Genomic DNA, 14857 nt, shown 5'->3' with positions numbered 1-14857 from the left:
TTGGAAATGAACTCGATGAACTAATTTGCAGACAAGACAGTAGCTCAGTGCAAGAAATTGATTAAGTCAAAAAGTTAGACAGCCGCATAAGAAATACCATATTATCGAAACCGAAAAAGAAAAATTCAGCAAATGGCAAATATATCAGAAGTGTTCGAAAATACCACTATAATTACTTCTATGTGAAAGAACTAGACTGGCTTTGTGCTTGCTACATGTAGTGAACTAACATGATCATCTATTACTAAGGAGAAAAACATTTGCTATAATGAAAAATAAAAGATTATGGGTAAGCAGCATAATGCGAACCTCCCGGTTATAATGATGAGTTGCTGACTTAAATGTTTATTTTACTGTGACGGCAGTTAAGTGCTCGAACTTGTGTTTGCCTTGTCCGTACCGTTCTTCCGTTGTGCAGGCCTGACATTATGCATAACTGGTTGTTAAGCAAATGTTTACTGCAATATAGATGGCGCTTGCTACTACAAACCTCGCCAAATGCTTGGTTTTTGGAAAGTACAGTAAATGCACTTCGCTGTCCTTTACTACTTTTGTACGGAGTGAAATTTTAGCACGAAATAAGGCTAAGATAAAGGTGTCGGCAAATATTTAGTTGGGGTACTTCTCTATTCATCAAAGCGCATCTCCGCTGTTAATAATTTTATTAGCCCGTAAAGTTCCAAATTATCTGCACCAAGCGACCTCTACTCGTTTACTGAAGTAATTTTCTCGCACAGCCACTGCTTGCATAGCGGCATTTCCCCTTTACACTTTTTGAACAATATGGCGCAAGTGTCGACTTGACAGCCGATAGGCACCGTATTATGGAGCCCAGCAGTTGAACGATCGAGAGTATGGGCATGCTGGCAAGGCGCAACGCGTTGCAAGTGTTTACCTTAAGGTATCGCCCCGCGCGCGGACAGGATTATCTTAATCTTATAAGGCTGAGACAACCTGCAAGCAAAAGCAGTATTGCTTTTAGGTTGGACAGCAATTCCTTATTGACGCTTTGCACCCCATCTCTTTCCTAAGCAGCTGAGCATATGGCAAGGAATCATGCCAGAAGACAGTTTTGCCTTAAAGGCAAAGCATTGATAGCTACAACAGATTATCAAGAATAATGGTAATATTATACGCCATATAAATTGTAGTCAACGTTTGCCTAACAGGAGGCAAAGATGGAGAGATCACATTCGATGACCGCGAACACTTGATGTCACACATGTGGGGTCTTCGGGTCTCACAGGAGTACCGTCCACCATGGTTTCAAGCTTAGCGAGCCACAGGGTGGCGTCAGCCGTCAGCCTCTAGCGCCTCTGCGCGCGAGCACCGGCCACAAGGCGGTACCGAGGGACGCACGCAAGAACACAGTATTGCCCTAAGTTGACATAAACCGTTTATTGTATCCGGCGGCACCCGACACTGCACAAACGCCCACTCCCGGGCCGACGGGGAACCAAAAGTATCCCGCACCAAGCGCGGAAAATACAGTCAGGGGCGCCTGTAGCACGTCGCTGCGAGAGTACAGGCTCGAGCTGGGACCCGCCGCTAGGAGTATAGTCCCGGTGGCTATGCTACTTGTTCTCGCGGTAACCAACGGGCCAACTCGCGAGAGCTAGGGCAATCTCCTTCGGCTTGGGCGTCCGATAAGTGCGGCTCGGCGTGCTATGACCTCGCGCGAGAACTACGCACCCGTTCCGAGGAACTTATGTTCCTTAGAAGTTAATCAGATTCTATTGTGTACATGTTGTGTATTCTACATTTGTATAGTTTTATGTTTGACGCATGCGCAGCAGGAGTTTATTGACGATGACTCGCCTTCCCTTTCATCGTCTCTCTTTCAGCCCGTGCAATAGCATATATTCGTGCGAGCTTCAATAAAGTTACATGCTCACTGACGTGGGCAGGCAAAGTAGAAGGGTGGGTTTCAAAATTATTCTGCGAAAACTAAAGTAATGTTTAACAGTCTTGGAAGAGAACAGCAGTTTACGATAGGTAGCGAGGCACTACAAGTGGTAAGAGAATACATCTACTTAGGGCACGCAGTGGCCACGGATCCCGATCATGAGACTGAAATAATCAGAAGAATAAGAATGGGCTGGGGTGTGTTCAGTAGGCATTCTCAGATCATGAACAGCAGGTTGCCATTATCCCTGACGAGAAAAGTGTATAACAGCTGTGTCTTACCAGTACTCACTTAGGGGGCAGAAACCTGGAGGCTTACGAAAAGGGCTCTATTTAAATTGAATACGACGCAACGAGCTACGGAAAGAAGAATGATGGGTGTAAGAGCAGATTGGGTGAGGGAACTAACGGGAGTTAATGACATCTTAGTTGAAATCAATAAAAAAAAATGGGGCATGGGCCGGACATGTAATGAGGAGGGAAGATAACCGATGGTCATTAAGGGCTGCGGACTGGATTCCGAAAGAAGGGAAGCGCAGCAGGGGGCGGCAGAAAGTTAGGTGGGCGGATGAGATTATCAGAAGTTTGCAGGGACAACATGGCCACAATAAGCACATGACCGGCGTAGTTGGAGAAGCGCAATTCATGGCGTCATGACGTCATGGCGCAATTTTAGAAATATTTAAGGTTGGTATGCCACGCGGTCGCGAGAAAAGGAAACTGAACGAAATGTCCCTAATTATTGGGCATGATACAGCCCCGCAAAGAGTCTTATTACGCGCAAAAAACACATGCTCTCCGGCAGGTGTGAGTAGCCAGTGCCTGAGCGATCGGCGGCAGCCTTCTATTCCTTTCGGAACGGGACAACCTCCGGCTATTCAGAAAGAAATTCAGTTTTGTTCGGCACAATAATGCATTTTTAACGCGTACACGTCACTTTGACGTGCTGAGTTCTCGCGGTGTTGTGACGCCGCGTGATAGACTGGCGAAGTGGGCATAGTCCGAAAACTTCTTACCAAGAGCCGAGGGCTGTCTAATGACGAAAAGGCGTCAAATCAGGAATATTTTTTCTTTTGCTTGGTTTAATCATAATTGGTGTGAACACGTCATAACAGATGGGGATCTATCGCGGTTTTCGTGACGTCACGTGACAGACAAGCAAAGTGTGGGGGGCCCCATAAAAGATTTTGACCAATCGCTGAGGGCTGATTGCGGAATTGGGATAGAAAAGTTCGGAACAGCTCAAGGTTATAGGGCACTTGCTGTCAGTGGTAACTTGATGAAGAACGCCGATCTCGGGGAGGGAAAGCTTCGTGCGGCCGCTTGCTTTAAAGCGTCACTGGAACTCGAATATTTGATTCATATTCAAAATTTCAAATATTCGCACTTACCTACAAAAAAGTAAAGGAAAGAAAAAAAGTTGTGAGCTGAAGGTGGCGATGCGCCAGACGTACCTGCATTATTCTCCGATAGAGGTCCTCGTGGCAAACGGTGCCGCACATCAAGATTCGCTTCAGCGATGGCGCCGATCCCGGTTCCAAACTGAAGACCAGCTTACGAAACGCAGTGGGAAAGGCACACAGGGTCGTCACCTGGAAGTAAACGCGTGTTTACAGGATGAGTACTACATTTGACATGACTTTTCTTTTACGCACGAGAATTGAGGTTCTGGCTGCAGCGTTTCAATGTAATCTTGTCGAACATCTGTGGATTTTCTTAACTTAACTTTAGATCTTAACCTGTTCCAGGTCGTTAACAAACCAACCCGTGGTACTAACATTCTAGACCTTATACTCACCAACACTCCCGAAACGATTGAATCCGTAGTTCATCTAAATGGCTTTAGCGATCACGATCTACTTCAGGTAACAATTAGTGTTCCACTACCCTTTTCAGGGATCTCAAAGAAAATAATACGTGATTATAACAAAGCAAACTACTCTAAAATAAATGATGAACTCGAAGTATTTTTCAACCGGACGCTACTTCCTTCCTTTTATAATCGCTCGGTGGAAGATAACTGGGTATGTTTCAAGAATAAAATGTCTGCTCTAATTAACAAATATATCCCATTGATCTCGATAACAAATGACAAAACAAATCCTTGGTTTACTAATGCCCTACGTAAGCTCAGGAATAAAAAGAAACGTCTGTACAATACCGCTAAACGCGTCAATAATGCTCCTTCGTGGGAAAGGTACAGCCTTTGCTTAAAAACATACTGTTCTGCCTTAGCTGCCGCTAAAAATAAATATTTCTTCACCGATTTACCTTCTCTCTTAAATTCGAATCCGAAAAAGTTTTGGCGAGTTATATCACCTGACCGTGACTCTAACCGGATAGCCTTGCATAGCGATACAAATACTCCCCTCCCTGACAGTGAGTGCCCCTCTGCGTTTAATACCTTTTTTTCATCGATTTTCAGCCGCGAGGATCATACCAATGTACCTGATGTTGCTGATTATGACTGGCAATTCATGGAAAGTATTGAAATCTCGGTGGAGGGAATTGCATGTCTTATTAATAATTTGAAGGTTTCTACTTCATCTGGTATTGACAATATTAGTTCCAAGATATTAAAAAATACCATTTCTATATCCAGTAACATTCTTTACCATATATTCAAGCAGTCTCTGTCATCGGGACAACTGCCCAAGGACTGGAAAATGGCCAAAATCATACCCATATTTAAAACTGGGAATAAACACTCCCCGGAAAATTACCGTCCAATTTCATTGACCTGCATTTGCTGCAAGATGCTCGAACATATAATTGCTTCTCATATTTATAATCACCTAGAGTCCAATAATTTCTTTTTTCGCCATCAACATGGTTTCAGGAAAGGATTATCATGTGAGACACAGTTACTCGAATTCACGACTGACCTGCACCTTAACATGAACAATAACCAGCAGACCGATTGCATTTTTCTTGACTTTTCTAAAGCATTTGATCGTGTAGCTCATTGTCGCCTTATTGCTAAATTAACTGCACTTCGAATTGACTCCTTCACTCTAACATGGCTTCGTAATTTTCTTTCGAATCGTCAACAGTTCACGGTTGTTAATAATATTGCTTCGTCTCCTACTTACGTTACTTCTGGTGTGCCTCAGGGCAGCGTTTTGGGCCCTTTACTCTTTCTAATTTACATAAATGATTTGCCACTTAATGTTTCTTCTCGCTTACGTATTTTCGCTGACGACTGCATTATTTACAGATCAATTAACAGTACTGACGACCACCTAGCCCTTCAAAATGACCTTAGCCTAATTCATAATTGGTGTAACACCTGGTTAATGGCTTTAAATGTATCAAAATGTCAGGTTATTTCTTTTAGTCGTAAGCGTGACAACTCACATTTTTTATACAACGTAAATAATAAAGAATTGTTACATACAGTATCGTATAAATATTTGGGTGTTCACCTAACCGAAAACCTCTCCTGGACAGACCATATTGCAGCCGTTTGCGCAAAAGCTTCAAGGACACTAGGTTACCTACGTCGTAATCTGGGTAATTCACCTTCCAACATGCGCAAATTGGCCTATCATACATTTGTTCGTCCACAGCTCGAGTATGCATCATCCATTTGGTCCCCACATCCTACATACTTAATCGACATGCTTGAATCAGTCCAGAACCGAGCTGCCCGTTTCATTTCACGTAATTATAGCCATCACTCCAGCGTAACGCAAATGAAACTCGATCATTCCATACAGCCTTTAGTTCTTCGCCGTAATATCGCTCTGTTATCCTTGTTTCACAAATATGTTTATAATGCCACACAATCTACACTACATATCCAGACCGCCTCGAACACGTCTCGTCGATTAAATAACCCCTTAAGTTTTACGCGCATGTACGGTACGACACATGCTTTTAACTTTTCCGCACTCCCTACGGCCATTCGCTTGTGGAACAATCTGCCTGAGCACATTGCTTCTGAGTCAGATCAAGAAAAATTTCGTCATCTCCTACACGAGCATTTTTCATAATAGCACTTACAAATCACTTTATCTTTTTTCGTACACTTTGCAATCTGCTTCGAACATCGTGTGATATTTTTTTTTTTTTTTGCATTGCTATCTCGCTCTTGTGAATTGCTATTTTATGCTGCTTCGTGTGTTCACCTGTATGCCTTGTATATATTATTGCTTTTTTGAATACCACTTCAAGAATTGTACTCCCTGATATGTTCATCTTTTGTGTATTTTATTTTCTAGTATTAATGCCTTACGTTACGTTTTACTCATGTTATTTCCTTAAGTGTACCTTTGTGGCCTTTCATTGCTTCAGTTGTTCCTGTTTCATGTTTTAATCTTGGTAGTGTTGTTGATGAGGCCTGTATTGAGGTATATCTTTTGTGTACCACATTAGAAGGCTGCTTACTCTGTAACCCCCCTTACACAATGCCCCCATGGGGCCTGTAAGGTATTTTAAATAAATAAAAAATAAATAAAAGTGTGATTTCTCTATGAGCAAGCAAATAAATATCGTAAATTACTTAAGACACTAGCAGGCACACTCCAATGCTCAAATTTTTATATGCCCTCCGAGGCGCGATCTCTTCTATATTAGAAGCAACACACACAAAGAGTGAGCTTATACAGGAGGCAGGCGAAATAGTTTCAAGCTAATAAGCCTAAGTCAAACTTGCCCTTGTAGTCGAGCCTGTTTACGGAGTACTGGTCGCATTGTTTGGGTGTTTCTGCTTGTGTAGCTTGAATAGTGCTATACATGGGGGCGCCCTTAAGAGGCACCCGCAGGCAGTATACATACCGTGTGTCCTAGCTAACAGGGCGCCAAGTTAGTTATAAAAAAATGCTTAAGATATGGGACAATGAGACCGATGGTGTGTTGTCACCTCGCGTAAGCTCGTAAATTTTTCTGCTAGTATTGATTAGCTTAATTAATTAGAAAAATATAGTTACTTGCATATTTGCGTTTTCTCTATTGCAAAATTGTTCTTCACCTTCGAAATAATCATATACAAAACTTAGCAACTAGCAAATTTTCCAAAATACCATCTTTTCGAATGCGTTGCACATTTCGAAATGCGAATTTACACAATCCCGCTACTAATTATAAATATAGGTAATTATTTTCGCCCATTATCTCACCAATTATAACAGTAAAAAAAAGAAACTCTCCAGCGTGTGCAAGGCGACGGGTGGAAAGACACGTTGGTTCCATCATCATTTCTTGCAGCACTTTTATTTTAAAAAGCTAGGCCCGCGTTAGCTGGGACCAGGAAGACGTATTCAAGGAGAGGAATCTGCCAGGCCGCGACGCCGTGATAGCGGGCCCAGGCGGCGCGATCAAGTCACGGTCGGGCGAGGAGAAAGTGCAGTCTTCGCAGCAGCACAACAGATGATGCGTCCGGCGCATTGCCGTCGTTCACATATTCTTCTACGGACGCGATGTACAAAATCACGATATCGTCTAGTATGTTGCAAATTTTCCCACATTTCATTCTGTAACTTCAATAAATCGAAATAACGGACAAAATATTTTACCAACAGCTATTAACGAGCACTGTCCTTATTACATGTCGTACTGCGCTTTAAACGAGATACCAGCAGTAATTGCGGAGCAGACGACGTCTGCGACGCCGCCACAGTTCACTCGCTCGCATGTGGTGTGAGCGCATGAGTAGGTGACCTTGGGAGGAAAAGCTCCCAATTTTGGACATGCAAGCTAATACGTTGCTTCGCGACCTGCAGGCTTTTCGTCTCTATTAAAGCTCTCGCAGGCTTGCACATTGCGCGGGCAGCTAGCCCGCCACTGGCTTCTCGGATTTCGCGCACATTTTTCACGGGGAAACAAAGGCGGGAGCTTTCCATCCGTACTTTTTTTAAGAAGGGGCGGAAATGTGTTGTGCCAAACTGCAAGAGCGGCTACACATCCTGCAGAGAAAATATATTTACCTTCAAAGTTCCTGCTACCCTGTACGACCGGAATGGTGCGTTCGTGCAACTCTTAGCCCGCAACAAGGACTTCCGAATGAAAGCTGTATAGCAATTACCAAAGGGACCAGCAATAGGTTGGTGGAGGAATATTACACTTTGACCAGCAGGGTGGTAAGTGAGGAAACGGGAAGCTCCGGACAAACTCGCTGCCTTCTCGCAGTACACATAATTAGATAGCAGTAGCAAAGAAATCGAATCGTTATGTTTGAAAATTGACCCACAGGATGCAGAGGTAGGCGTAGTGCACTGCGCGCATTTTCTTTTGTACCAGCGTTCTACGGATGGCCAGACACCCGAAGCGATACTATCGCAGGAGTTGACGGTTCCCACCATCGTCATTAACGATGCTTTCAGTCATGTAATGGTGGGGAAGAAGTTAGAAGAACAATCTAAATATGAACTAATGGCACAGAGGGTAAGTACCGTCATTCGGTGGAACAAATATCATACTTAACTTATCCATTCCGCGTTTAAAAAAAAAAACCTACATTATAGTTTTGGCGTTGTAAGAAATACATCACGCATGTAATTGCTCTGAAAGCGACAATTTTTTTCGTAAATTTTTCGACACATTTGGAGCCGGCGAAGAGGCACAAGAAGCACAGTCATTCATGCGTGAAGCGGGAGTGGTGAAACGCCACCGAACGTCTTTGAACCGGCGAGCCTCTTTGGAGATCGCGCTGCGCCCGTTTTGCCTTCTCGACGAGGCGACTCACGACAGAGGGCACGTCAATGCGGTGCCCGATAGAGTCACTGGAAAAAATTTCAGAGTACCGCAAAGGTCGGGATTTGACTGGCAACACTGAGCGGCGACCGCCATATACCTTCCAAGCCGACTGCGTCGCGGGAAGGCCGCAGTGTTGGAAGAGCTTGATATTCGGTGACACATCGGGTTGAGCGTTTACTGAAGTACAAATACTTTGTGCCCGGAGATAATGGTTGCTAAGAGCGAAAATAAAATGTTATTTTGTGCGAAGTAATGCAGCCGGTGGTTGTTTTGCACGCCGATCGCGTTTACTGCTGAAACTGTGCTACGATTGTGGACAGCAGCTTAGCGCTGCTATCGGGAGCTTATGCACGCGTTTTTTTTTTCCACTTCTGCGGTGCGAGCTACGAAGAAAACATTTCGTCACTTCGAGCCGAAATGAGGCAAGCTTGTGCTTTTGGGCGTGAACCTCGGGGACTGCCGTCGGCTTCTATTAAATGTTTCCAAGCAGGACGAAACTAACACCTGACAGTGTCACAGGCACGTACGTTCATTGTATAATTTCACAAGCTAAATCGGATACATTTAATTTAGTTTGTTAACGGATACCGCGCGTTCTCGATGCTGCCGGGCGACTTCGTCCGGCGTATACGCACGAGACACTGCGAATGCCGTGTGCGCACTGGTGTTTGGGGGTGATCGTAAGACGATCTGTGCACAGCAGGCGTAAAAAACCAACTTCCATAACCATTTTGCGCACTATATCTTGTGGAAGGCCAATATACGCCATTTGCGTGATTACAGCATCGTATATGTACTTCTGTACATTGATAATGAGCGAGAGTTTGCTACATTGCAATTTATGAACGCGGCTGTCTAGCGCGTTTATGAGCGGCTACTCTTCTCAACTTATTATTTATGACTGTTTTCTTAGACTGCCAAGATTTGCTGCCTGTGTAAAAAAAAAAAAAGCAGGAACGCCCGCTGGTGACTCAGCACTTTTTTTTTCTAAGTTATACAGGCGATGTATAAAATTGTTGTGCTTTTAGAGCGGTTTATGTAACATGCATACTGACAGAGTGAAACTAATGCTACTGGGTGTTCTGTTGTTTTGTATTTCTTGTTATGCATCAAGCACAACATTTGGGTATGCACCGTAGCATTTCAACATAAAACATAATATGTATGGTGACTTCAGTTCATTGCATGTCCTCGGCTTACAAGCTCAAAATTTTAATCATGTGTTGTGAATATCACCTGGCCATTGGTTTCAAGCTCGAAATGCGTATGTATAAATGAGCAAAGGATAAGTGGAAAAAAGGAAGTATCATGGGCCTCGTATTGGCCATGTTTTTATTGACTGCAATCGTCACGATCTGCGAAAAACAAGTGCCACATGGGTCGAGTGACTCCAGGCGAGAGCGCGCTCACGTGCGCGGAGAAATCATGCGAGTACCTGGTGCACGTGAGGACGCTGAATTCTCGCGCGACAAGTGTGCCTTCGCGTGCCACGAGCATGGAATAACCGCGTGTGTTGAGCAACAAACGCGTACACGTGTACCCACGTGAAGCGTGCAAGACGCGAACGATCCCTGCAATGAACTCCTTCGCTTAAATATCTTCTAAAACAGTGCCGAAAAGCACAAGCAAGGTGTACTTATACCTCGCATGCGCTGGTGTTTTTTGTAGGCTTGAAGTTCTCCCGGCCGATTCTGTGCAACCACGCAGAACGACGCTCTAGGTCATTTTTCCCGGTCGGAATCTAGAAAAAAAGTCTTTCTAGACTCACTTCGGTTGCTGCATTCGAAGGCGCGGCAGCTAGGCATGATTTCCTTGCAATCAAACGCGAGCGCGACAATCAGAACACAAGAAACGTAGGGAACCTGCGCTGCCTGCGCTCTAACTCAGCCGGCCCGCCCGGCGCTTGGAAGGTATATGGCTCCCCCCAAGGTCACGTGGTACGGTTGGGCCAATAAACACGTCGGCGGCGCGGGGAAAACAAATGCGGTACTGTGAAATTTTTTCTAGTGACTCTAGTGCCCGACGCCGCAACTTTATTGGGACGCCCGAGCGAGCGCTGTTTCGCGTCCTCAAGAATTTTTGCTTCGTGGCTGGGACACGTGATAGAACGTGTTGCTTTTTATATCTCTAACCTATTTTCTACTGGCAGTCTCTTTGTGTAAGTGCCTCGCTTTATGTTCTGTTCTAACAGTATGGCCCCTCCCCTGTAATGCTTAAACACCATATGTATTAAACATAAAAGCTAATAGAGGTATTTATATTATTTCATTGAATTAATAATAACGAATAAAAATATTGCTACTCACATAGAGCAAAGCTAAATGCTGCACAGAGTTGTATCTATAGGCGCATAAGTAGTGCACTAACGTTACAAACCTACGCTGTAAAAATGTTCGCGCCCTTAATGGTGTTTTCTTGTCTCGCACTGGTAACGCACTCACCGTTAGGGTCTCACAAAAGCTTTTAGAGGACGACAACAGAGCTCTAACTAAACGTATGAGGACAGAAGACGTAGTTGAAAACTATGTAATTGTTGTATTATGTGATGTGTAATATGCATTGTGATATACCACAGCAGAGTTTCATATCTCTCCCTGTGAAATTTTCTTATCGGATATATCTGCGCACCCTAGGTTGTCAGAGCGATTAGTTTTCAAATACGTGTCTTGTCCTCGCACGTCTACTTATAGCTTCGTTGTCGTCCTCTATAAATTTTTGTGAGGCCCTAACGGTAAGGCTGTTACTAGCGCGATAACAACGCACAATTAAGAGTGTAAACATTTTTACATTGTACCTGGTTCTTAATGCAACATCTTTCAACAAAAGGGAAGGAGGAAAGAAAGAAAGGGAGAAGGCAGGGGATGTTGACGTGAAAACAACGCAAGAAGAACGGCACACGGCAAGCGGCAAACGAATGCAGAACACTGTGCGTGTCCGTCTGCCACTGTGGCGACAATCGGCCTAACGCCTACAGGAATAGGAACGCCACGACCCGCGCACCCGTCAAATGTGAAGTCGTCTGCGGGGTGACGCTTTTGGGTGAGAGAACTTGCATCGGTTGAACCGGTCGATGTCTCAACGATCGACTGAGCGCGCACGAAATGAATTTCAAGTCAAAATCAGGCACCCAAAAGTTTGGCCTTGCACTCTTTGACATGTGGTTGTACGCCGTTTCTTGACCATACGATCATAAGATGTTACCGCGATCAAAGCACCCGGAAATTTGTGTGTTGAACGTGGTGCTGATTGTTGTGTCACCCTTAAACCTGCTTCTATTTCCAGAAAACCGCTTGATTATTTTTAATATTGACTGGTAGAACGTCATTGCTTTCCCGATTCTGTTCTTTCGTTTCTTTTTTTCGTCTTTCTTCTTCTCATTTTTTTTTTACCTTATTCATCTAGTGGGACGTACGTAACTCCGAGAGACGCCAGCGACGGAATCTGCTGGGGTACAAGCGAGTTCCTGAGGTTCAACAAACTTACTCGTCTCCCCAATCGCTAGGTACACTGCCACGCACACGAAACCCACCAAGCTATTCTCCACAACACCCCACACACATTCTACGTTGAATAGTCCGCCCGCGCTCGTGTACCTCCTGATAGGGGGTTGGAGCGCGAGCCGTGCTTTGCTGCTAATTGAATTTTATTCGTAGTTTTTAGGCGCCCAAAACCAAGATGTTCTTGTCAGACATCATAGCGGGTGACTTCGGATTAATTTCAACCACCTGGGACATTTCAACGTGCACCAGCACAGGGTACACGGGCGTCTTTTTTTTTTTGCATTTGGCCATCATCGAAATGCGCCCGCCGCTGCCAGGATTTTATCCTACGCTCCCGGTATTCGCAGCGCCACGACAACGCCATTACGCCACCACGGCGGCTCGCTTTGCAGCTCCCGGTATGTAATAAGCTGAACTGAAGAGATAAATTAGCGGCTGTTACTTCGATTACGTGGCCACCTTGAAATACACGAATGTAACTTGATTGGTATTGAAATTTTTCTAAACTTTCCAACATATACTCGTCGCGTAAAGTTAGTAATTAAGAAAAACTTGGAGTAATTATTTTGCTACAGAACCAATTTCCTCTCTTTCCAATTATGCGCGTCTGGGCAAGTAATTCAACTGCATTTGCGTAATTGGAGCAGCATTCGTAAGCTATGTGATAAAAGGTTTTCAAATTTCAAGAACAAAGTGATGTGACGAAACACAGTCTGCATATTATGAAATCGCATTTTTGGCTGGTCAGTCTCACTCGAAAATGCTTATTTATGTTTTTCACAATGGGGACATCAGAAATGTCCCTGGAAATAAAACTTCCGCTGCGTCTGTTCGTTGTTCATGACACAAAAATGGATGAGCGGAAACATGCCAACCTTGGCATAATCGTGATCTAATTTAATATATGGAGTTTAACGTGCCAAAACCACTTTCTGATTATGAGGCACGCCGTAGTGGAGGACTCCGGAAATTTCGACCACCTGGGGTTCTTTAACGTGCACCTAAATCTAAGTACACGGGTGTTTCTGCATTTCGCCCCCATCGAAATGCGGCTGCCGCGGCCTGGAGCGGCCTGGATTCGATCCCGCGACCTCGTGCTCAGCAGCCCAAGGCATAATCGCGATGTTTCCCTGCTTCAAATAATGGCTTTAATAAACTCAATGATTTCGGAACGCGTAGTGCTGCAGATAATTCTTTTTTGAAATTCAGTACATGTGCAAACGTTAACGCACACCGAAGTTGGGTCTCTGTGCCGCGCTTTGTTGCTCTACCACTTAAAGCACTTAGCACTTAGCACCTTGGAAGCTTGCAAGCAGCCTTCACATTATTTGTGGTCAATGTCCCACCTAATTACTTGTGACTAGCATGCCACACTTATGACTGCCTATTTAGGAATTATACATGACAGAGGCGGTTTATAATATGAAGTTTATGATAGAAGGCTTCGATACAATACGCAAAATTATGCTCTGACTTTATTCTTTCTTTTGTTTCGCATTATGACTTCAGAAACGTACAATATAGCAACAAGAATCTAAGTTATTACCAGAAAAGGGTAAAAGCTTGATACAAACATAAAATGTCCAACTTTCGTCTCTAACACATGCAGCAGAGACTAGTAAATGTCTTGATTTTCACACTACTGCTGCCTCGTATTTTTTTCACATTGACTCGGTTACAGCATTACACAGCAATTTGAGCATTCGGAGAGATATCTTCCAATAGTTAAATGCGGAAGTGGATATTTTACCTGATGCTCGTGTACAACTTCGACGAACTCATTGGCGGAGAGTCCTCCCCGTGAGGGAACTACTTTAGCTCCACAGCAGAGGGCGATCATTGGCAGAATAAATCCTGAAGCATGTGACAGAGGATTCCATCCAAGAAACACTTCTTCCTCGTAGAACAACTCGGCCACCCTGTTCGTCCCCCCGAGGAAAAAAAGAATCCAAACGAACATAAAACGTAGAACACCCGGTCAAGAAAAGAAAACAAGCTGTTAAATTGTTTACACGATCGAAATTTATGCCACCTAGAGCACCCGCTATTGTGAAGGTCTCTATAAACTGTAACGCCATCGAAGCAGACGTTTATCGTATTACATGTTTATTGTATTACTTGTTCTAAACGTAAGCTATTGTATAGTTTTCTCCATGCGCTACGGCGAATCTAGTTATGGGCTCGTAGAGTAGTTTACATATATATAAGCTACAAGAAAATTCAACCATCTATCAGCTTCTGCAGTTCTTATAAGACTGCTAACTTCAAGAAAAAACATAACAAAGGGTATTGGGCGTTCTGTCAATTGTTTCATGTTTTCATTACATCGGTTTCAGCAAGCGATCCCCTTAAAGCTTTAAAGGCATTTAATGCCAAATAAACATTTAGAAACAAATACATAAATAAACAACAACACTGGAAGAGGTGCAGGTAAGAACCCGAAGACGACACACGTGCTGACTTGTCACTGTGAAGGTTTCATTCCGGAAATGTTAAATATAAGCAAAAAAGAAAGGCTGGGAACAACAGAGAAGGAATATCTAAATACTAGAGAACCATCCAGCAGATACATCTACCAAAGTTTTACGTGTTCTCCAAAGAAGTGCACTTGAAATTGTTCACCAACCATCACAATGCCCGAACATTTGCCAAGTACAAAATTATTATCGCAATTAACATTCTTTATTCTCCTTACCCACTTTTCTGAGCAGTGTTTGTAATAACCTTTTCAACGCACAATTTGGGCCATTGAGTAT

The 14857-nt window shown here is 43.8% G+C and overlaps 1 protein-coding gene across 2 annotated transcripts in view; it reads right to left on the bottom strand.

Annotated features, from left to right (window-relative positions):
- Window positions 1–14857, bottom strand: part of LOC126522309 (uncharacterized) — an 80704-nt gene that overhangs the window by 12078 nt on the left and 53769 nt on the right. For both annotated transcript variants that reach the window (XM_050171037.3, XM_055066340.2), the window contains exons 6-7: window positions 13852–14020; window positions 3360–3497 (exon numbers count right to left, since the gene is read on the bottom strand). In XM_050171037.3, coding sequence (XP_050026994.1) covers window positions 3360–3497; window positions 13852–14020 — 307 coding nt within the window. The remainder of the gene's footprint in view (window positions 1–3359; window positions 3498–13851; window positions 14021–14857) is intronic.

Source organism: Dermacentor andersoni, chromosome 6 (genome assembly GCF_023375885.2).
Source record: "Dermacentor andersoni chromosome 6, qqDerAnde1_hic_scaffold, whole genome shotgun sequence".
NCBI lineage: Eukaryota > Metazoa > Arthropoda > Arachnida > Ixodida > Ixodidae > Dermacentor > Dermacentor andersoni.
The sequence above is the reverse complement of the archived record's forward strand: the minus strand, read 5'-3'. Positions and strand labels throughout refer to the sequence as shown.